The sequence below is a fragment of the Rhinolophus hipposideros genome (genome assembly GCF_964194185.1).
Source record: "Rhinolophus hipposideros genome assembly, chromosome: 14".
Lineage (NCBI taxonomy): Eukaryota > Metazoa > Chordata > Mammalia > Chiroptera > Rhinolophidae > Rhinolophus > Rhinolophus hipposideros.
In genome coordinates this window covers 28,089,156-28,113,092 of record NC_138060.1, presented here as the reverse complement: position 1 = coordinate 28,113,092, position 23,937 = coordinate 28,089,156, and the positions used below count along the sequence as shown (strand labels likewise).

Sequence of the window (23,937 nt, the reverse complement as noted above, 5' to 3'; positions counted from 1 at the left end):
TCTTTCAGAGATGTCATTTAGTAACTTGTATGTTATAATCTATGAGTCTATAACAGTAATCAGTACAGCATAAAAGCTTGAGCTCTTAACAGATCTGGATTCAAATCCTGGCTGCTGGTTATGTGATCTTGGACATGTTATAGAAACTTCTGAACCGCAGGGACCTCCTCTGTACAATGCCAATGCCTGTGCTTGCCTCCTAGGGTTACAGTAGGATGCAGTGAATTCGGTGCATGTAAAGTGGGTGGCCAGTATGATTATGGATAAATCTGTTTCCGGTTTCTTTTCTGAACTTCACTCTTTTTTCCAACATTCATACTGAAAAATTTTCTACGTTGGATGTGACCTCAAACTCAGTACATCTAAAACTAAACTGGTGTTCTTCACCTTCAAAAATTCCCTATTTCTCTTCATGATTTTCTCAGTTATTTAGACCATAAATCTCAGAATAAGTTCTTGGACTTATCCCTTTCACTCACACTGATCAGTAACTCATTCAATTGATTCTTCCTTCACGTTGATTTATGTATCATTGCTTTTCTTTCCCATTGCCATTACCCTAGCTCAGGCACTGTTCTTCATGGCCACCTCCATTGTAACCCGTGCATGACCGACTGCCAAAGTAATTGTCCTCAAACATTGCTTTCATTCGTGACAGTCATGCTTAGGGACTTTCAAGGCTTTCTAGGGCCTATAGAGCAAAGCACGAGTTCAGGCGAGGTTAAGACCCTCCATAGCGTGGTTGTAACTTTCCAGTCTCCTCTCTGACGACTTCCCTAGCCAAGTTGGTCCACTCGCTATCTCCAGAGTATGCCCTCTATAGTCCTCCTTTTGTGTCTTTTCCCATAATATTTCACCTAGCTGGAATGTTCTCTCTTGTCTCTTTCCTACAAAGACTGTGTTAAGAACCAGCTCAGCCCTGACTCTGCTGCTCCTTTAGTTGGATCTTCTGGCTCTCTGAGCCGATACTGAGTTTATTCACTTTTTGGTTATTGTGTTCCCTTTCATATTGTGAATTACTGGGTGGCAGAGGCCAGGACATTCTTCATTCTGTTCCCCACAGTGCCTTGTGAGCTATAGGCAATAAGCATGTGCTCAGGTTCCTAGAGGAGGGTGGGGTGGGGAGGGAGTAGACATAACGAGGTATAGTCTTGTTAGAGAGGCAAGGCGCATACTATTAAGTTTTAAAATTCACTGGGAAGTGGAAATAGCATGAATAGATGAAAAATAACAGTATTCTACATTCATTTTAATCCAGTTTCAACTTCTGGTATATAACTTGCTAATCAGTTATATTAGGCTGGTAATATTTTGCCTTTTTATTGATTTTTTCTGAGGATGTCAGTAGGTCTTCTTTCCAAGATTTGACAGTGCTGTGATTTGTACGTAACAGTCTGTCAGCCAATCTCTGTATCTGCTTCCTTGACTGAAAACTTTAGAGCATTGACAATGAGCTCTTAGATTCCAGTCAGATGTAAAAATCTCTAGTTCTGAGTTCTGTACTAAATAATGACTGGGGGAAAACACACACACTCCCAAATTTAATTTGGAGGGAATACTTTGTCACAGAACAAAAAAAGAAAAAAGGTAGAAAGTACTTATCCATGAAAAGAAAGATGGGGGGTTATAGTATGTGTTGAGTCACTGCTATACGACTTGCATGCTTTATCACTTTTAACCTCCCAGTAACAGTGAAGTCAGTGGTAGTCCCATTTTCTAGCTGAGGAAATCAAATTCAGCTAGGAAGATACAGTAGGAATTTCAAACCCGGGCCTAACTGGCTTCAAAGCCTGCAGGGTTCTTTTCTCTGTATCTGTCCCCGGGGCCCAGAGTAATTGATGTATTTGGTGGACAGTGAAATCTTAAAGTTAGCAGGATAGCACTGAGTTCTTCTGGAGAGCTCAGCTGAGCTAACTAACATGAGTAGACTGAGTATGAGACAGTAACACATAAAAATCTCTAGGATCTGGCAAGTCATGCTTAGGTCCTACCACTGTGGGCTTTAAAATCTAATTTGGAAAATGCCTAATACACAGAAAAATTTCAGGTACCTTGAAGGTGAGCAATTTGGCAAAATATCTTAGAGAGTATATGCTAGATAGGAGAGTGTTCTACCCCAACGTAAACTTACTTTGATAGTAGACAGATGGAAATGGGAGAGTTTGGAGAACTAACCTCTGCTAAATGCCTGCTGTGTGTGTCAAGCTCTGTGCTATCCATTTTATATGCATCATATTTAATTCTTACAGCCCAGTGAAATAGGCCTGGGTTAAAGCTATCTGCATCACTATCTCCACGAAAGTGTATAGTGTGCAGCATTTACCAAACTTACATAACTAGCACTTTTTATCTTAATACACATTACTACATAACAAATGGCCCCAAATTTAGTAATTTAAAAGCACACATTATTAGCTCACAGTTTCTGTGGGTCAGGTATCCAGGCATAGCTTAACTGGATTGTCTATTTCAGGGTCTCTCACCAGGCCGCACAAGGGCTGGGGTCTCGTCCAAAGGCTCACCTGGGGCAGGATTTGCTTCCAAACTCACTTTGATGGTTGTTGGCAGGATTCAGTTCCATGAGGGTCGTTGGACTGAGAGCCTCAGTTCTTTGCCACATGCACCTCTAACCACCTGGAAGCTTGCTTTACCAAACCCAGCAAGAGTTGTCTAGCAAGATGGAAGTCACTGTCTTACCATGATAGTGACATATTTCATTGCCTTTGCAGTATTCCATGGGTTAGAAGCAAGGCACAAATGTCACCCACACTCAAAGGTAGGGGATTACACAAGGGTGTGACTGCCAGGAGATCACAGAAGCTGCTTATTTTGGAAGATGCTGCCATGTTCATTTCTGTTCCCTGGATTTCCAGAAAACGATAATTGAGTTAATGGAAAATTATTATGGATAAAGTGGATTCATATGAAGGGAAGGGAAGGAACTTTTTACTTCAGAAACATGACCATTGAGTAGGCTAGTTGGAGTGAAATATATCAGTTGTTTTGATGAGCACAGACTCTAAACTTAACTGTCCTAAAACTAGATGTGCCTTTTGCAACTTGAAACCAAAAGAAAGTACTGCTTCATAATAGCAGACTGCAGACATAGATATTTATTTCCCTCAGTGATTCTTAAACTGTGTTCTTTGAACCAGTATTAACATTACCCTTGAATATGTTAGAAATGCAAATTAATGGGCTACATCCTGACCTACAGAATGAGAATCTCTGGGCATGGAGCCTAGGGAAACAGTTTTAACAAGCTGTTAACCGGGTGATTCTTATGACATTAAAATTTGAGAACCACAGCCTGAGAGAGTATTACCTCAGGAAGAGTTAAATAAATTCATGGATGACAGATAAGTATATTTGAATTTAGTATACTAAATTTATAAGTATGACTTGTTTTAGTGTTGGGGTTCTCTGGTACCAGAGAAGCTCATAAAAACAGTTTTTACATTTTGAAAAAAGGTATGAAAACACAGCTATTACTAATATTTTCTGCCTGGCTGAGATGAGACTTCACATCCTACTCTGTCTGCTAAGACGTGATTCTCAGTCTTTAGGCAAGGTTGTAAGACCCTTCAAGGCCAGAAAGCTTTAGAAAATCCCTTGTAGATAAAGGGTGGGTGGTCATGGTGACTGGGCCTCAGATACAAAAGAGGAACCTAACCTTGGAAGGCATCTGGGGCAAAGGAAAGTTCCAGCTGTTATCAAAATGTAACAGAGACACAGTTATCTCTGCTCAGAACAGAAGATCCTATCAGCAGGACCTTTTTGTGTTAGGTGATATATTAATAAGAAATCTGAACAGCTCTACTCCGTGTGGGAAGTTGTTTTCCTTCAAAAATACTGAACCCCTTTTATGTTGAAACACATCACATAGTCTTTGTTACTGTTGGTTTCAATGGAAAGAAATTCGGAAGGATTTTTAAATCTTTTGCACTTAAAAAAAAGTAATGTATTTTTTTTCTGAGCATAAAAATGCATATTCACTAAGAGACGTTAGCAAAGACAAAAACAATACAAGGAAAATAAAAACTACCCATCCCACCAACCAGAAATATCCACTGAAAATATTTTCTTGTATTTCCTTCTAGTATTCCGTGTTGCTCTTTTTTTTTTTAATTAACATGGACACAATCATAATATACCAATTCTAAGATGCACTTTCTCTTAAATTTTAGAATCTCTAAAATAGATTTGTATCTTACAGATGATATGACAAAGAATTGTCGTAGTTGAATTAGAAGCATTTTTCCTTTTTTAGTTGAACTGAAGCTTAAAAGTGGTGTCTTAAATGTGATGAAATGTAGATTATATAATTTTATATTCTGCTTTTTTCATGTAACATTATTAACCTAAAATTTTCACCATGGAAATCGACTTGCTAACAACAGCAGCTACCTCTCTTATCCGAGTCCAGTGGGCTCGTAGTGGGGTTCCTCCTGAATCTGTTTGAAGGTGGTGTGTGCCTGCACGTCCGTCCCTGGGGGGAATGGCCGTAGCGGATTCTCAGAGCACACTGACCTCCATTGAGACGCAGGACGGCGCCTCTGAGGGCAGGCTGCCTTGCAGCCACCGCTCACAGCCGAATGCGCATCCTCTCTCCTGCTCCCAGGCTGGCAGCTGCAGAAGAGGAGCCATGTTTGCTTAGTTAATCAGACTTGTTTTTACATTGCCATGGCATATTAGATAAAATATTAGCAATGAAATCTTTGGATGAATGAAAATACTTTTCTCGTTTCAACTATTAAAAAAAAGCAATTTCTATTGTAGAAAGTGTAGTACCATGGTATCTTCCATACAGAAAGTCTATTTTCTTGTGCAAGCAACCTTACTATCTTCTAGAATTTTAGACGTATATGATAGGTTCTCCTTGTAGTGTATACATGTGTATTAACTATAGATACAGGAAGGAAAGATAGTGATATTACGGGAATGTCTATAGTCAGTTTCATTCAGCATCATGGAGAAGAACCACTACGCTCTTGGTATTTTTCTCTAAGATAGGAAACCAGACAAAATGGTTCCTCAGCAGACCATTTAAGTTTTGCTCTCTTTCCTTTATTGAAATCACTAATGAACATCAACATTATGAAAACAGTTAGGGAGACTGGTGTTTTTCCATAACTTAGTAATTGACGTCTGAATAATTAACTTGACTGCTGACTTGTTAATGAGAAGGTTGATAGTCTTTCGGCTTTCAGCCCTCCATAATTAGTGTGTCGGTTTTGTAAACTGCTAAAGGTCTGTATTACTTGGTCTCAGCCTACTTTTTCCAGCTGTCCATCACATTTATCACCTTCCCTCATCAAACTCTTCATGCTTTTTTTTCTCCCGGGGATGTTGTGCCCTTTTGTAACCAAGCCATCTAACTCCCTCTGCTTGTAGCACCCTCCCTCACTTTACAAACCTTTGCCTCTGGGCCTTCTAGATGGCATCAAATGTTTCTCTTAGACCTTTCTCTAGACGAGCAGTGTCCTGCAGAACTGTCTGCAAACAGAAACGTTCTAAAGTTGCCACTGTCCACTAGGGCAGCCATAAGCAAAATGTGGTTATGTAGCACTTGAAGTGTGTGCTGATGTAGGACTAAGGATCTTTAATTTAAATTAAATTAAACTTAACCTTAATTTAAATTTAGCTGCCTGTAGTTAGTGGCTCTTGTATTGAACACAGCAGCTGTAGACCAACTCCCATGTGGAAGTAATTGTCTCTCATGAACTTCGCCATTCAGAAGTAATTCTCTCGATGATCCCACGTTATATATCACTGTATAATACTTAACACATAGCATATTATGTTTCTTATTCACTTTAAATTGCTTCCATTTTAATATAACTTTTTCAGTAGATAGTAGATTCACACAGTTTAAAAGTTACTAAACATGAAAAATAATGTGATAAAACGTTTTCCACCCCATTTTCTATTCATCTTTCTGCCCCCACCCCTAGAGGTAATCACGATTACTAGTAGTTTCTTGAGAATCCTCCCCAGTGTTTTTATGCATATGGTAATGAAATTCTCTCTTCCCGTTTTTTTTTTTGTAGGTAAAACATAACATACCATGCATGTTGTTGCACACCTTGCTCTTTTAATTTAATGTATCTTAGAGCTTTTTTCCATTTTCATATGTAGCTTCTTTGTACTTTTGCTTTTATCTTTACAACACTCCAGTATATATAGATGTACCTTAAGTTATTTAACTATTTTCTTATTTATAGATACCCATTGCCAGTCTTTTGCTAATACAAGCTATCCTGCCATAAATAATTTTATCTTTTGCTTACGTGGAAGTACCTTTGTAGGATAAATTTATACCTTTTCTAACTTTGATTTCTAGAATGGGGATTCTAGGAGCACAGGTCCATGTTTTATTCATCTCTGTCTGTCATAGTACCGGATACATAATGGAAAGAGAACATGCACATACATATGCACGTGTGTGTGCACGTACGAGACACACACCTCCACCCCTACCCTTATGTATGGTAGGTGTATCTGCAGTCCTTGGCAATGAAATAAAATCTTTTCTGTTTGAAACTGATAGATTCAACCTGACATTAAATCTAAGGTCCCCTCATATAAATATTTATATATATACTGGTGGCGCCAAAAGAATGTGTATACGTTTTAAGAGATGTTATGTGTGCTCAAGCAGTAGTTCGCCATCATCAGAAGTGTCTGGACGCTGATGGTAACCACTCTGAGCACCTCTTGTAATTGCAGGAGTCAAACGTGACTTGTATTCATCTTTTGTTATCGGTATATATTAAGTATTGCAATTAATACAGTTTTTTCCTTTCTTAAATGTGTATACATTTTTTTGGCACCTTCTATATATACACATATATGTATTTATACCAAGGTGTGATCGAACAATATGGTGAATGTTTAAATAAAAAAAAGTTATTACACTAAAAGACATATTGCCTTTAATACCCCTCAAAATCCCCTCCTTTGCTTCGAGTACACTTATCCCATCGTTCTTGCCACTTTCTGAAGCAGTTCTGGAAGTCCTCTTTCATGAGTGTCTTTAGTTGCATTGTTGTGGCTGCCTAGATGTCCTGAATCATTTTGACTTTGGGGAAGAGCCAGACGTCATGGTGCCAGATCCGGTGAATCAGGTGGATGAGGACACACTGTAATGTTTCTATTTGACAGAAATTGCCAAATACCAGAAGCGATGTGTGACACAGAGCATTGTCATGATGAAGGATGGTTTATGGCACTCTTTTAAACACTTTCTCTCAGCCGTAACTCACACCCAACTGACTGCACCGAACAAGTTGAAATTTGTCACACACTGGTACTAAGGTTAGACGCGCCGCTTCCTGTATTGAAGATCCCTGTCTTTCTGTTGGATGGCACTCAGCAGCAGCATTCACCGTGTTTTTTGATCACAACAGAAAGGCTCTGTCACACATCGCTTTTGGTACAGCAATTTCTGTCAAATAAAAACATTACAGTGTGGGGGTAGCCAGATGTCTCAGTTGGTTAGAGCACAATCTCTGAACAACAGGGTTTGATTCCAGTGGGGCCAGTGAGCTGCGCCCTCCACAACTAGATTGAAGACAACAAGCTGCCACTGAGCTTCCAGAGGGACCACCAGATGGCTCAGTTGGTTAGGGCACGAGCTCTCAACAACAAGGTTGCCGGTTCAGTTCCCACATGGGATGTTGGGCTGCACCTCCTGCAACTAGAGATTGAAAACAGCCACTGGATTGGAGCTGAGCTGCACAACTAGATTGAAGGACAACGACTTGGAGAAACACACTGTTCCCCAATTAAAAAAAATAAAATTACAGTGTGTCCTCATCCACCATCTTCACCAGATCTGGCACCGTGACTTCTGGCTCTTCTTCACAATCAAAATGACCATGAAACGTAAACGTTTTGAGTCGATTCAGGATATCAAGGCATCCACGACAGTGCAACTAAAGACATTCATGAAAGAGGACTTCCAGGACTGCTTCAGAAAGTGGCAAGAACAATGGAATAAGTGTGTTCGAAGTGAGGGAGAGTATTCTTGAGGGGGAGTAATGGCAATGTGTCTTTTACTGTAATAAATATTTTTTCATTTAAACATTCACCATATTTGATGACACCTCATAATATAAGTATATAGGTGTATGTGTTTGTGTGTGTATGTGTATTTAAATTCTGGGTGAAATTCATTGCCATTACTACAAAATCCAATACATTTTTCTGATACTGATTTTATAGAATTCTTTTCTTATCTAGAGAATGTAAGTTTACACACTGACCTCCCTTTTTTTTTCAAGAATTGTTTGTCTATAGCCTGGTCTCCTGGATGGATGATATAAACAGACAGCCCAGGGCAGGTAACTCACACGTGGGTAGTTGAAAGTTTACCCTTATGGGCATGTTAGTTATTATTGGCTAGACTATGGTAACAAATACCCTCCAAATGTGTAAATCGAAGTTTGTTTCTTGATTACATAATTGTTCTAGGCAAATTTCCTCCACACAATCATTCAGGAACCCAGGCTCCTTCCATCTTGTAGCTCTACCGTGCCCTAAGTCCTTATCATCATTTACATCCAGCCAGTGGTAGCGAAAGAAATGGAGGAGTGCTCGTGGGTGGTTTTATTAATTAGGCCTTGAAGTGCCACATATATCTTCTTACGTTCTTTAGGCTAGAACTCAATGATACGACCATACCCAACTTCAAGGGAGCCTGGGAAATATAGTTTAATTATGTACCCAAGAAGGAAAGAAAAAGGAATTTTTATGTATAGCAATTTCTGCTATAGTCTGTCCCTCTAGCAACCAAATATCTCTGTATACCTGTGTGCAGCGTATTTTTTAAAACATCTTCATGGAAAAATGACCATAGATTATCAGTTCTCTTTCCCTAGAAAGCTGTTAAAAGTGGACTGTCAGCTTTTTTACTAGGAAACATTGCTGATGGTGAAAATGGCCTCTCATTCATAAACTGTATGAACTGGGAGAACTATGAATGAGCTCTTACTGGTCTTTGTAGCAACTAGATGATCTTTGCCTCAGTACTGAGTTTGTTTAACTGAGAAGGTTTACTGGGCTTTATTCCTCCAAGCTTTTGTTCCTGCTTATCATGTACAGTTTGGGGTCTAAAAACAGTTGGCTTTTCTAACCTTGTGAATCCTGTTTCTTATAATCTCTGTTTGAAAACCAGCTGGTTCTTCCCTGAGCTCATATCTCTCATATATTCCTTGCTGAGTGTATCAGGTTAACAACAACACCTTCTGACATTTGGCTTTTCCAATGTCTTCCTCCAGAGACTATAGGTTTGGGAGATGCTTGGATTACTTTGCAGGCATTGCAGGTACTTTTACCTAATGTTTTGCCAACGCATAAGAGGGTTCCATACATTCCATATCTGTTTCCTAACTGCCTAAGGTTTGATCTCTAGGCTAATGCCCCAAGGTATATCCCATATGTGTGAGTGCAGTAGCACATAGAAGCAACATACAATGAAATGTCTTTGCACAATGGAATTTTATTTCTTGCCTACATACTTAACAGTCAGAGTGAGCTTGTATGTCATCACAATAGCTTTCTTTCAGGTGCTAGGTCAGGGACCCAGGCTTCCTCTATCTTAGGGCTCTGCCATCTCCCAGCTTCACCATTATCTGAGTCTATCCAACTGTAGGGGGAAAGACCACAGAGGGATGGCATTCATGGGATTTCTATGGATCAATCACTTCTGTTTACTTCCCATTGGTTAAAACCCAATCTCATGGATATATCTGGTTGCAAGGGAGCATGGGAAATGTAGTCTAGCTGTGTGCCAGGAAGAGGAGAATGGATTTTCATGAATAGTTTGTTTCTGTGCCATTTGTTGATATCCAGTAAAAGTAAGCAGTTAATAGATTGGTTCCTTGTGCTACAAAGGTAGGTGATCAGGTTTTTAAATCAATTTATGTTATGATGAATCTGTGTTTGGTTTTTTGTTTTCAAATTTCTCTTGCAAAATATAATAAACAGTACTACTACATATTTATATAAATGTGTTCTTTTTTTTTTTTTCCCTCTTCCAGTCAACAAAACGGAATATTCCGATGCTCTTTGTCCGGGGAGATGGTGTTGTACTAGTTGCCCCTCCATTGAGAGTTGGCTGAAACAAAGAATTTATCATGTATGGAAAATAGGAGACTTTGTATGATTGCCTCTTTAAATGTAGAAGATATTCAAAAAACTGTGTAAATTTTGATACTAAGAAATGATCAACGATTCTTCCACTCCTGAAATGAGTTGATTTGCAGATAACTTACAAATTCTTAAGCTAAATGGCATTTTTATTTTTCTCCAACCCTCCAATAAATGTGATCACCGAGGTGCAACACTCTTTTTCAGGAGTTAATTTGCTCCATTGTTTTTTCAGGCAGTTTCTGATTTTTTAAAATTTAAATTAAATTTGATGTTTCCTGTTTTGATTTTTTTTAATGCAGTCTCCTGTCTTGTGAATTCTTTAAAGTAAGCACACATCTTACATTCACTTTATGTGTACACATGTAGTGCATCTGCCATGTTTGAGGCACCAGGTTGAATACTGAGAACTACAGTTCATCGATACGCTTCTTTCCCTCAAGTATTCTGTGGAGGCAGTTGTTTAAACCAGCAGTTGCAGAACAGTGAGATAAGTGCTGATAGAATAATGTATATACTCGTATAGGATGCCATAGGAGCAACTAGAAGAGCACCCAAATCAGAAGAGGGGTGGAGGGGGTGTGTCATTATAAGCGTTAACATTGCAGTACAAGATGAAGCACGATTTCTGTTCCTTCTGTCTAGCCTGATTTATTTCTGAGGTTAGGCTTCAGTGCTTATACACCTATGTGATTCGGCTTGGTCATATCTACAATGCTGCAGATATTTTATGACTTGAAGAAACCATTTTTCCATTTTCGGATCACAATCAATGATAAGAGAGGTCTAAAACAATATATCTCAGTGGCACAATAAAACAAAGTGGCTAACAGCAAAGCTGTTTTTATTTCTAGCTTCAGTCAGTCAGCACTTAATGCTTGAAAGGTAAAGGGGAAAGTATATTGTATGTGTTGTAATCTCTAAAACTTTACTAAGACGGCTTAGAACCTGACACTGTCCATTAAGTAGGTTCTACCATTTTGAAGGACAGAAAATTCAACCTGTGGATGACTTGGCTGTAAATATGCTGAATGCATTTGTTAATCCATTATCAAGTACAGTGTGCTAACATGCATAGTATTTAAGCCATGTGCAAGAAAGGTGCTTTTGGTCGACATTGTGTAGAAAGGTTTCATTTTCATTATCATACCTGTCCCTACAAGTTAATGGAAAAGGAAAAACTGATGTGGGCGAGCTGATGGAGATTTCATCTCACCTACATAGACAGGAGAGATAGTAGACGGCTATCCCCACACTTGGTCCTTAGGCCTTATTAGTCCCAGGAGGTGACCTGTGCACAGCAACCTGTTCGCTACGGAAACAATGTGGTATGTGGTTCTGGTGGTAGCAAGTGGCCGCTCCTTTGTATCATCCTTTCTGAGTCGGACTGTTGGCCTACATGGTGATGATGATACGCAGTAATCACCGTCACTTACTGACAAAGCGCAGCAGGCAAAGGCATTTTGTGGACATAGTCCTATTTACTCCCGACCACAACGCGCTCCTGCAGAATGCTACAGGGAACCTTGTCTGTGGTCACACAGCTAGTACTTGGCAGTAGGAATGTGAATCCTACCCGTGAGTGTGTGGCATGGGTGTGCTGGGGAGACCCTGGCTCTGGGGATTAAGTTGGCCCCTGATGCCCACCATAGCCGTGGTCTGACCATCTGACCCTCTTGCCCTGCCACACCCTCCTGTTCTCTCCAACGTTGCATTTATTGTTAATGGCTTCTGATAGCCATGCTTAATTCTTAGACATTTGTTTTGCTCCATTCTTGATCATTTTTCTCCCAGAATTGGTAGATTACACTAGAACTATTGGCTGTGAGGAATCTTTATTTACACACGTTTCTAAAAATTATAAACCTTAGAATCTGACACAGTCGTGATGTGCACGTAAAACTCAACTGCAACATACAAACATCCACTTACCTCCTGGCTGCTGATACAGGTAAAGGGGCAATGAAAGATTAACTGCAGGATAACCATCTGCATGTTATCAGACAGGGAGATGGGTGTGAGTTTTGTGAGCCCTGTTGGAGTTCAGGCTACCTGCCTGGAGGGTTGGAGCTGGGACTCAGTCCACAAGAGGGCAACTCGAGCAGCCTTCTGGCACGGCTTCCTCCAGGTCTGCAGGGGTGCTGCTCTTGGGTTAAGCAGAGGGCCCCTGGAACTTGAAGGCTGCACAGCGCTGAGCTCTGGCCAGCTGGATAGCCCGTGATCATTGGAGCTGGTGTTTCTGCAACACGGTGTCACATAGCTCGAGGAGCCTTCTGACCAACTTTCCTTTGGAAGCCTCTCAAGCAGATGCCATACCTGCATCTCTTCTCTTGGTTTCCTGAAAGACATTGTTACGAACTGTCATTGCCTCCCACAAAGAAAGATGGACAGACAAAATGTAGGACCACACATTCATCTTGGAGATGAAATGTGCCCAAGTGGAAACCCAAGTAACTTGAGTATCTTGTTAGACTAAAATCATTAGCTACAGAAAGACAATTTTCACCCATTTCGAATAGTGATTTCTGAAGATCTGCCCAAATTAGAAGTAGTTTTCTGACACTAAGGCAGAAACTGGTTACACACCCTTTTATTACATATAATACTTACCTATATTGCCCACATTGCTTTCAGCCTGCAGTTAGAAGGGGAGCAATGTTCCATGGTGAGCAATGCTTACCTGCTTTGGACCGAGAAAGTAACAGAACATTCCAGGAGTCATCTTGGCAGAATCAAGAGGCTCGATTGATGTTTCTGTCACTCTGCTGAACTATGTGTTTCATACTGAACAAGCCCTATACCTGGTAACAGATCCAAGCCTGCCAACTGCAGTGGTCTCATTCTCCTTGGTTCCTTTGCCAGTTCATGGCTAATGATTATGGCCATGAAAATGTAGGGCTCTGATTGGTCAGGCCTCAGCCACATGTCCACCCTGGAACTAAGAGCAAGACTGTTCCCACTTGAGCCATATGGTCTGAGTGTGGAGAGGGGTAGTTCTCCAAAGGGAACCAGAGGAAAGGGTGGGTAGAAGCTGGAGACAGAATGCCTATTGTGCAAGGGTAACTTGTAGTCTCTTCTAATTTATAGAAAAATAAATCCCTTTGGTACTTGATGATTATTATAATAACATTTCTTGGAACATACCTCAGTCAGATACTGACTTGAAGCCATTGCTCTGGAATTTAGTAGGAGGCCCTGGAGCACCCTGAGGGAGAATCGGTATGGATGGAACTTAGAGTTGTTTGATGTCTGGGCCTGATGGCAGCTGGAGTCCTCTTAGGGGGTCTAGGTGGGGGACCTGCAACACAGGAGGGTGTTAGTCTGAGAATAGGTATTGGGGTCCGTGGAGCTCTGAGGGGGGCAGGATGCTTGGGTGATGCAAGTGAAGGACACTGAGCTGAGCTCTACCAGACAAGTTGGTGCTTATGCGCAGGCACAGTATTCACAGCCCATGGCCTGGGGCCTGGCCAAGGGTTTGTCCTCAGTAAATGCTGACTGAGTCGTTAATGACAACACTATGGATAGAAGGGGCAAACGGTGCTTCCCCCTCAGCTTTATTGAGGTATAATTGAGAAAATTGTAAGATATTTATAGTGCATTGTGGTGATTTGATATCCATTGTGAGAGGCTTCCCACCATCTCATCAATATATCCATCAACTCATAGTTATCTTTTGGGGGGGGCGGTGAGAACATTTAAGTTCTACTCTTAGCAAATTTCAATGATATAATACAGTGTTGTCAACTATAGTCACCATATTTTACATTAGATCCTCAGACCTATTCATCTTATACCTAAAAGTTTGTACGCTTTTATCAATCTCTCCCCATTTCTCCACCCCCCTTTTCTACTCTTAAGAGTTTGACTTAAAAAAAATTCAGATTCCACAATATAAGGGATACTGTTACCGGAGAGTGGCCCTCCTCTGTGAGAAGTCCAGGTTCTTGGTGTCTCGTGCAAAGAATTGAACTAGACACAGAAGTGGTTAAAACGTTTATTGAAAGAGATAGTACACTCTAAAGAATTAGGAGCGGGCAGAACACTGAGAAAAGTGGCTCAAGGTGCAGGGCTCAAGGCGACATTATTAGGAGAGAAGGTACACTCTGAAAGGTTTGGAGCCAGAAGGAGCTCAGGGCTCAATGCTCAAGACGGCAGGCTCATGGGAGCCTGGGGGTTTTATCTTTGTTTTCTCTGGGGTGGGCTGTTCCCCTCCACAGGCAGGGACTGGGGACGCTTGATTGATTGACACCTGTGATTGATCAGGGGCCCATTACCTTATCTTCTTAGACTGCGCATGTCGCTTCCCAGAGTTTAGTCTGTTATATTAATGAACTACCGGGTATATGTGTGATATAATGATGGTATGAGGAGGCTAGGGTGAGATGAAGGTCGTGGTGACCTTCTATCGTGCAGGTGCGAAAGAACAGTCCAATTTACTTAGATCCTCACATTGCTGAATGGCTAGGGCAGATAAGGAAAAATTCGGGAGGTCTCCAGGTGGTGCTCCCCGTAGATTGTGTTGGACATGCAGGAATGCAGAGACCCAATTACCTGTTTCTAACTGCCTGCCTTGTTTTCCGAGAGACATGATCCCCATAAATCTCTGTGGGGAGTTGAGGGATATGAGTTCTCTTTCTTCTGTATCCGCTTCAAGCTGAGAAGGGGTGGGGGAAGAGCTGTCTCTACCTAATGGGGATTTACGAAATTCTCGCCCTATCAGTTCTTATATAAAGACGAGGGGGTCTCATCTCTGCCTTGGTCAGGTGCACTGGAAGCCCCTGCTGGGACATGACTCGTATTCTGACGGCCCCTGGATGAGGAGAGACAGATGTTAGTTAATAAATTAAAAGCGCTCCAGGAGTAGGACTTGAAGCCCAATTATTTTAACTTTACCCAGGGGTTAGGTATGGACTGACCTGCAGGAGTGTTAAAACTCATTTGGTCTCTGGGATGGCGTTTGTTTATCCAAGAGTTAGGTCTGAAATGGCTTGGGGGAATGAATGTTGGGCTACAATGATTATAGCGCACAGGCTTCCAAGTAGTTATTAGGCAGGGGTGAGAGATATACTGTGATTTAGGCTAGGAGCAGTCTTTAGTTGAGGACTAAGAAACTGATTAGAAGAGTGATTAAAACCAGGGGCTGAGGAGTTAAGAAACTAGTGAAAAGGAGACAAAATTTCTACAGTGAGGGAGGCTTAAAACTTTTATAGTGAGGGAGCTCTCCCATATCAATACCATACAATAGTTGTCTGACTTATTCCACATAGCACAATGCTCAAAGTCTATCCATGTCTTTGCAAATGGTCTGTCCGTGTTTTTGCAAATGCAGGATTTCTGTCTTTCTCATGACTGAATAACACTCCATTGTATTTATGTACCACAACTTCTTTATCCATGCAGGGCAAATGGTACTGTCAAAGGTGAACTTTGTGCATAGTTTTCCAAATACTTGTGATGTCTTCCCACAACTGGACAATGCTTCCCACCTTTTTTGCCCTTTTAGCTGTCTTGTCTCCATAACCATTCACCTGAGAATAGCTGTATATGCCAACCCTAGATAACTAGTTATCAATTTACATGGAAAATTAACACCAAGAAATGAGGAAGCCAAGGCCAAATGTTTTAAATTCCTTTTAGTGTCATTGCTCGTTTTAATACCTGAAGCATGTAGATTCTTATTTTCTTGGCTTCTAGAAGCTTCCTGGATGTGGAAGCAACATGCCCCACTGCAGTTTCTGATATTGATTACTCCAGAGGAATTTTTTTCTTGGCTCTCATCCCACCCACCTGCAGTCTGTGGGGATTTGGGCTCTGGGTGTTGACAAGACCCCCATATTTGCTGTTGGTGGGTTGGAAAACTGACCATAGATTCTGGAAGTATGGTGGAGTCAAATAAACCTGGCTTCAAATCCCAGCTGTGCCACACACCAGATGGGCAAATTACGTATGTCCTAAGATCAGCTGTAAGGATTGGAAAACTTTTATGTAAGAAGCCCAGGACAGTGCCTAGAATGTTACACATCATGGACACCAGGTTCAGAAGTCAGAAATGGAGGCAAGCTTGGGAGGCCAGTTCAGTTTGCTAAGGTCACAAATTCGTCTTATTCCAACTATCCACCCTCTTTTTCTCCCCAGATAAGTTTTCAGGAGGATCATGAATGAAATAATTTCACTCAATCAAAAATTATTATCAAATGTCTAAGTGTAGGCTGTCAATAGAGGACGGAACAAAACAAACTTAAGTACACAGTGTTAAGTGCTGTGAAGGATGTGGAGCGTAAGTTGACGGGGCATGACAGCAGCAGGAGAGAGAGAGGACACAGTATCAGAGGGGCCCAGTGGAAGTCTGTCTAAAGAGGTAACATCTGAACAGACACCTAAACAGCAGAGGGATCCAGCCCTGTGGGTATTTGGTGAAACAGCATTAGTCCAGGCAACTGGAACCTGTGCAGAGGCTCTAAGACCATTTTGCCTGGTCCGGGGTCAGTAAGGAGGCCACAGGGCTGGAGGAGAGGAAGCCACGGGGGGCAGAGGGGCCAGATCAGAGAGACTTCAGAGGCCTAGGTGTCGTTCAGCACCTTCCTTGCATTGATGGGGAGGAAAAGGCCAAAAGAGGGAAAGAGACTTGCCCAAGGTCACAAGCAAGTTCAAGCTAATCTAGTTCCAAAATCAAGCAAGTTCAAGCCACTACGTGACTCATCTCCAGCAGGCCCTGCTCACACTGTGGTCCCTGGAGCTATGCGATGCGTATCTGTGTGGCTGCACAGTCCTGTCTGATCACCCATTAAGGTTTCCTTCCCTTTTCAAAGGAAGGGGTCTTCCTTCTGAACACCAGCTGCCATTTGGATCATACACACGTGGGTTCTCCATGTGCATTGTGGGGGAAATGACTGTATTCTCTAACCCTCAGTTGGGCCTTATGGAGAGAGCACAGAATTGAAAATCAAACATTTAAGACTCAGTTCTCTCACTCAATGTTGGTGAATCTTGGTTGGCCTCTCCCCCTTTCTGAGTCTCAGAAAGGAAATGTAGGGAGGAGTTTTACCCCTCTGGGGCTTGCACTGCTACTAATCCAAACTTCTGCGAGAGCACACCTAAATTTATACATCCTAATTGTCAACAGCAGGTGGTGCTGTGCTCTTTGCTTTTCAATTTCAACTTGATTTGCAGTTTGCATATATTAGTGTTGGCCTGCAAAGTCTGTGTCATTTATTTCCTTAAATCCAAACAGTTTGTGAAACTCCAACCCAACAATATCTATTGCTGCCAAGAGGAAAGAAGGAAAGAAAACATAATGTGTTGTTTAGGCCCCAGGGAGCTAGTTATAAGGTAAAGTGCCCTTCTAATTGTGCCCACATCCTGTTGAACTAAAATGAGATTGTTGACAAGACCACATTCCAGACAAGATGGCTTTTGTCAGCACTCTGTCCTGGGCATATAGTTGACTGCTGGTCTGATGGAGCGTTTGTCAGAGTTTGAGGCCAGATTCCACCATTGTGTTGGAATTCTACTATTCTCGTGGCGTAAGGGTCTTCATCTGTGTCTTTTCAGCTTACACATTTTGTGTTGGGGAGAAAGGCCTGGGATCATTCTGTAATTGGTGAAAAGAGCCTAAGTTTGGTGTTCTTGAAAAACTCTTGGTTATACTTTGTGAAAGCCAGCAATTGTGTGTACTAGGTAAAGAATACCGATTTGGAGTCAAGAAGTCTCTGTTTGTATCCCAGCACCACTGCTTACTAGCTGAATAACAAACTCAGCTTCTTTGATCCTCAGTTTCTTCTTCCATAAAGTGAGGATAGAGGTAGCGCCTGTCTCATGAAGCAGGGCTGAGGATTAAGTGACGTCCTAAAGGACCCAGCTCAGGACCTGGCCTGCAGGAGAAGCTCAGTAGATCTTTGTTTCCCTGAATTAAAGCAGCAGCTTCACATAATGTGCTTCCCGTCTCCTCCGCACTGCCTTTCAGACCTCTGCAGCTGATCCATAGTACAAAAGACCACTCATAAATATTTATCTTTTTAACGAGGTTCAGAGCTGTTCTTTATCAGTTCGTAGTTTCTGCCTTGCCAAGTCTACTACAACGTTTAAAAAAATAATCTCATTGATCTCTTCTTGCAGTTTTTCTTTTATGACTTTTCCAGGCAGAGGACTGCTAGAAACAGGGTGGGATAAAAGCTAGTCATGATAAGGGTGTGGAAATCAGATGAGGGGCCCGGGGGGCTTCTCCTTTGCAGAGTCTTCACCCCCTTCTTGATTCTCGGCATTGTTTTTCTCAGTCCAGCTTTAGGGTACAAGAGAAATGAGTGGAAGCTCAGTGAACAAGGTCACCCAACAGCATCACGAGATGATGACATCGCTATTAGCTCCTGCCCAGGAAAAACCCAGGGCTCAAATAACCAAGGGAAAGGGCAGGTCATCTTTATGGCAGCTTGACAGAGCTGTTTGCAAGCCGCCATCAAATATCAGGCCTGGAAGTGTTGCTAAAAATTACCCCGGTGCCACATCTGCCTCTGCTCAGTTTGCCCTGGGCAGCCTTCTGGCCCTTGCATGCTCAGGACAACAGAATATCACCAATGAGGTTTTTTTCCCCTCCATTTCCTAGAAGAAAGGTTACCAACTGCCAGAATCAAAATAGAATATGAATTGTGTCATAGGAATCCTGTCCAATCCAAGCACACTCATATTTCGCAATGGCCTTGAGGGGATAGAGCAGATAAGCAAAATCTCAAAGTTATTGTCACTGTTGAAATTGACATTGCAGAAGCCCTCTCGTCGGCCTCTCTCCAGGCCAGTTATATTTCTGCAGTGTTGGATGTCAAGTGAATCATGTTTTTAGATGGACACTTTTTTAGGTGAACCTGGTGCAAAAACCCTTACATAAAGTATCCTTTTGTTAAAGTGAGTGGTTGTCCCCAACTTTATTCATTTCCCAAGTTCATGATTTTATACATTTCCTTTTTTTGTCACCCTTGGCTTAAATTCTTCATTATTCTTGATGATATAATTTTCCATATGGTAGTGAAATACCCATGGTAACATTGATGTAGGAAATTTCTGGGAAGTGTCGGGATTGTGTCTCGTGAAACCGAAAAATGGAAGCCCGGACCTGGGAGAGGCGAGGAGTTGTGAAAGAGGATAGTTTATTAAAAAGCAAAGAAATGCAGCTCCTGAGTGGGAAGGGGTCCCAGATAGGGTGCCCAGGGACTGAGGCAAAAGTTCTTACTTTTATACCTTCCCTTGCCTGCTTGGGGAAGGGAGCTGGCGCCTTCTAATGGAATTTGTCTATCAGGTTTGTTCTGTTTGCCCATCCTGAGGGGATTAAACCAAATAACCCATTCCTGTCTGTCAGATCTGTTATGTTGTCCGGCCAGAAGGGATTTATGAGATAATTTATTAACCTCAAGGAGCCATTACATTTTGTCCTGGAGTGAATGAGTTACTTCAGAATCTGGAGTTTCAGGATATGGCTGTCTTTTGTTTATTCCACTAGGGACTTTCCTGTCTGCCTAACAACGTGTTAACCAACCTGTGTCAACATTCCTGAGAAACAAATAAAATTTAACAAATTAAAGAATTGAGTGCTTTGCAGATTAGTCATTCACATATATGATGAATATTATCTTTCTTAAAAAATTGTGGTAAAAAACACATAACATAAAATCTACCATCTTAACCATTTTTAATCATACAGTAATATTAAGTATATTCAATAGTGCAACATACATTAAATGTTCTTAAAACAAAGCACCCCTGGATGTCTTTATCAATAATTAAGAGTCCCCTATCTACCAAGTCCTTCTCCCATAGCATCATACTTTATTACTATGACCAAACTCATAATACTTTCCAAGGATTTCAAGCTTTGGAAAGTAATTCTAAACAAAATCCATGGGCAAAACTTAAAATACGGGAAGTACTTAGAGAAGGCTGTGAAGCTATTTATTCATCACAATTCAAACTCATTTGGGTAGAAAACCCTTGGAACAGCAGGAGGAGAGCTGGCCTTGAGACTGTTGGAGGAGGGTCATGGTTATGACATTCAGGTCACGTCATCCTTACTTAAAGCCTCCCACCTCATTAGAGTAACTTCTACATGCCTGACCCATCTCATCCCCTCCTGATCCCATCCCTGTCCACTTTAACCTTACCTCCTTCTGCCCAGCCACACTGGTCTCCTCGCTGGCCTTAGAAAATGTCAAGCTCATTCCCTCTTAAAGGCCTTTGTGTTTACTCCTACCTCTTCCTGTAACAATCTTCTCAACTTCTACAGAGCAATAGAACCACTTTTGGGGCTCATAACATTTTCAACGTTCAGGCCACCTTTTATACCAATTAAATCTAAATCATGGTCTCTGGGGTCTTAAGGATCAGTCAGTATTTAAAACAAACACAAAAACAAAACAACTCCCCAAGAATTCCAACGTGTGGCCATGTTTGAGAACCAACGTCCTACATCAGCAATCGCATCACCTGGGGACTTGTTAGAAATGGACATTCTCAATCCCCAACCTAAACTTACTCAATCAGAAACTTGAAGCGAAAACCCAGGCATATGTATTTTAACAAACCGTCTAGGTGATTCCAGTGCATACCTAAGTTTGAGAACCATTGTCCTATGTCCTTGGTGCGCAAGATGTGTCTTGTGGACTAGCAGCGTCAGTATGGAAGCTTGTTTAAAAAGCAGAATCTGTGACACCATCCCAGCTGGTAAATGCGACCAACTGAATCAAAATCTGCACTTGAACAAAATCCCCAGTGACTCATATGCACGTTAAAGTTTGAGAAGCTTTCCAGCACCGTCCCCTCAGAGAGCCTAGAAGCAATAATATACTGGTAGTAGGACCGCACCCGGCACCTAGATCTTAGATTCTAATTCTCTTTTAACACCAAAACGAACCACGTTCATTGGAGAAAAGGCTGATTCCAGGGCTAGTGCCAGGGAACGTGTAAGAGAAGCCTGAAACATCTTGTGCCAGAAAGCAAAGGAAATGCTTGGAGAATGATGGGGATATGTCAGAAAGACACGGGCCAGTTTAAACGGGCTCTCACTGGCCAAATATAAGATGAATTTCATAGTAGTGGATCGTAACCTATTGAGTAAAGTAAAAACCAATGAGTTCATAGTGCTATGAAGAAATGAATGTATAAATAAATGAGAGAGAATGAAAAACTCTTCCTTGCAGTAGAATGCCAGCTAACAAGTATAGAAGGAAAGATGGAGTAAGAAAATCATCCATGAATGCCACAACTAATGGGTGAAAGTTTGAGAAACAGAATATTTCCTAAAAGTACTTCCCCACAAATGACTTATGAAGTCACAGAGGGGAAATACTAACTTTATAGTGGAGAAATCTGACATAGACTACCTTCATCCAACAAAGCTAACCACCCATATTGGGACAGATAAACACTACATGCCTCCTGCTACGATGCATGAAAAGGACACAACATCACTTCTATGGCATTTCTGCCAAAAAGGCATGATCTGAATCTGCTCCTCAGGAAACATCACGAAACCTGAACAGAGGAATGTTCTATGAAATAACTGGCCTGTACTCTTAAGAAATGTCATAGTTAAGAAGGCAAATAATGGCTAAGGAATTGTTCCAGATTTAAGGTGACTAATGAGACATGAGGACTAAATGCAATATGTGATCCTGGACCTAGAAAAATACATGTAATTTTAAAAGATTGTTGTTGGAGCAATTTTTAAAATATGGACTGTGGTTATGTAAGAGACTGTTCTTATTTTAGGAAATACACACTGAAAAGTAGGGTAAGGGGGAAGTATGTTTGCATTACATACTCAAATGGTTCTGAGAAAAGTGTGTGAGTAAAATATGTATATTACATATCTATATAGAGAGAGAACAGAGAGAAAGAGGCAAGACATAAACAATTGGTGAATCTAGAAGATAAGAGGTCCTTGTATTATTTTGGAACATTTTTGTAAGTTTTAAATAATATCGAAATAAAAGTAATGCCCCCTCCCCTCAAAAAAAAAAGACCTAGGAGAACAAACACCAAAAGAAATCAAGGAAGAAGCAGTGTTCTAGAGCATTCTTGCTTCCATGTTTAGTATGGCTCTCTCCGTCATCATTCAGGTCTCTGTTCCTCTGTCACCTCCTCGGAGAGACCCTAGCTGATCACCCCATCTAACAGAGCCCCCCCCCACTACTGCTGTCAGACTCTATCACGTTACCCGCTTTCTTACTCTCACAGCATTTTGTTAACACGTAAAATTATTAAGTTCATAAGCATAAAGATTTGTTTTGGTTTTGAGATCTCCCCCAGTACAGTGCCTAACATCTAGGAGACACCTCAGGTGTATATGTTAACTGAATGAACAAACCAACAGATCCATATATCCAAGTCTCAGTTTTCTCCTCTGCAGGATAAGGCGCTCTACCACACAAGGCCACCCAAACTCCTTCCCAGCCCCGACAATGCCAGGAAGAGTCTGGCAATGTAAGAGCTTCTATTTAATGAGCATCTAAACTAGCCGAGGCTCCGAGTTACAATCTCTCGTTTATTCTTCACAATGATCCTGCAACCCTGCTGATGGTGCCCTTGTACCAGTCATTCACGTAGCAGATGCGTACTGAGTGCCTCTTCTACTAGGCACGGAAGAATGCACTAATTCACACAACAGACATAACCCCTTCCCCCATGGAGCTTGCCAGGTTAGCAAGAGCTGGCTAAGAAAACCAAGATTCCGTATGGTTGCTCAGTTTGCTGAAGTTGCACAGCGAGTACATGGCAGAGCTAGGAAGCTAACCAACATCTCAGTGCAAAGCCCACGCCTCCCCACTGCTGGTGACAAGCTGCCGTAAAGGAGGAAAGCTGCTGTGAGTGGGTTCACTCAGGCGGCTCCCTCAAAGCCATCACACCACCTGTGTCCTGTGACCTTGGCACGAATCCTCACTGGGCCTCTTTCCTCAGCAGAGAAATGTGACGTGCTATATCTCAGCCATTTCTGATTACGTTTTGATTATCCCATGGCCTCTTGGTCCCATTTACTCCAGATAAGCAAGAGGCTGTTCTGCTTCATTGGGCAAAGGTCAAAGTCAATTCAGCCTCAGAAGTAATCTAAGTTAGAGATGCGATCAAATAACCTTGCCAGAAAAATAACTGAAAAAACAAAAACTAAGAAACAAAATAGAAACACACTTTAAAAATATTTAATGAAGAGACTGAGCATGAGAATAAAAACAGTGTAGGGGAGTGGGAAAACTTCCTAAAAGATGTTTAATTTTTCTTCAGCTCATTGATCCGTTCCCTTCTGGAAAGCCTTCTCTGCCAATTAATCACTCAACTTATTACCAGGCCCTGTTTCCCTGTTTATAATTTTGAGCCTCAAGAATCCCTCTGTAAGGACCACAGTTAATCCCTGGTTAGCAAGACAAACATTTATTTTAGAGGATCAATTACTATGTTGGGAGGTCTTAGATTCCTGGGATTTAGTGCATGTCTTTGCCCTTGATTTGTTGGGCGACCTTCACTTTTCTGTGCCTCGGTTTCTGAAACTACACAAGGAAAACAATGTTACCCCCTGAGTCGTGTCCTGAAATTGCTCTGGGTTCCCTGTTGGAAAGTAGAAGATGGTATTTGGCCAAGGATATGATTTATCTATGCCTATAAAATGCTTGTCTTCCTTCTGGAAGCTAGCTAATTATGTTTAGAATTGAAAATGCATTCTCTGTGGGCATCTAAAGTAGATTCCTTACGGGAATGTCTAGTGGGTGGGTGAATGAAAGAGACACATTAACAGAGTTTTGTTATTCTAGA

At 41.4% G+C, this 23,937-nt stretch overlaps 1 protein-coding gene across 2 annotated transcripts in view; it reads left to right on the top strand.

Annotated features, from left to right (window-relative positions):
- LSM3 (LSM3 homolog, U6 small nuclear RNA and mRNA degradation associated) overlaps positions 1-23,937 on the top strand; it is a 183,068-nt gene that overhangs the window by 5,686 nt on the left and 153,445 nt on the right. Inside the window, exon 4 of one of the 2 annotated variants that reach the window (XM_081072970.1) lies at positions 10,044-10,986. The exons of the other annotated variant lie outside the window; for it this stretch is intronic. Within the exon in view, the coding sequence (XP_080929096.1) occupies positions 10,044-10,124 (81 nt within the window). The 3' untranslated portion in view covers positions 10,125-10,986. Of the gene's footprint in view, positions 1-10,043; positions 10,987-23,937 lie in introns of those variants that run through there. 2 annotated transcript variants of the gene reach the window in all.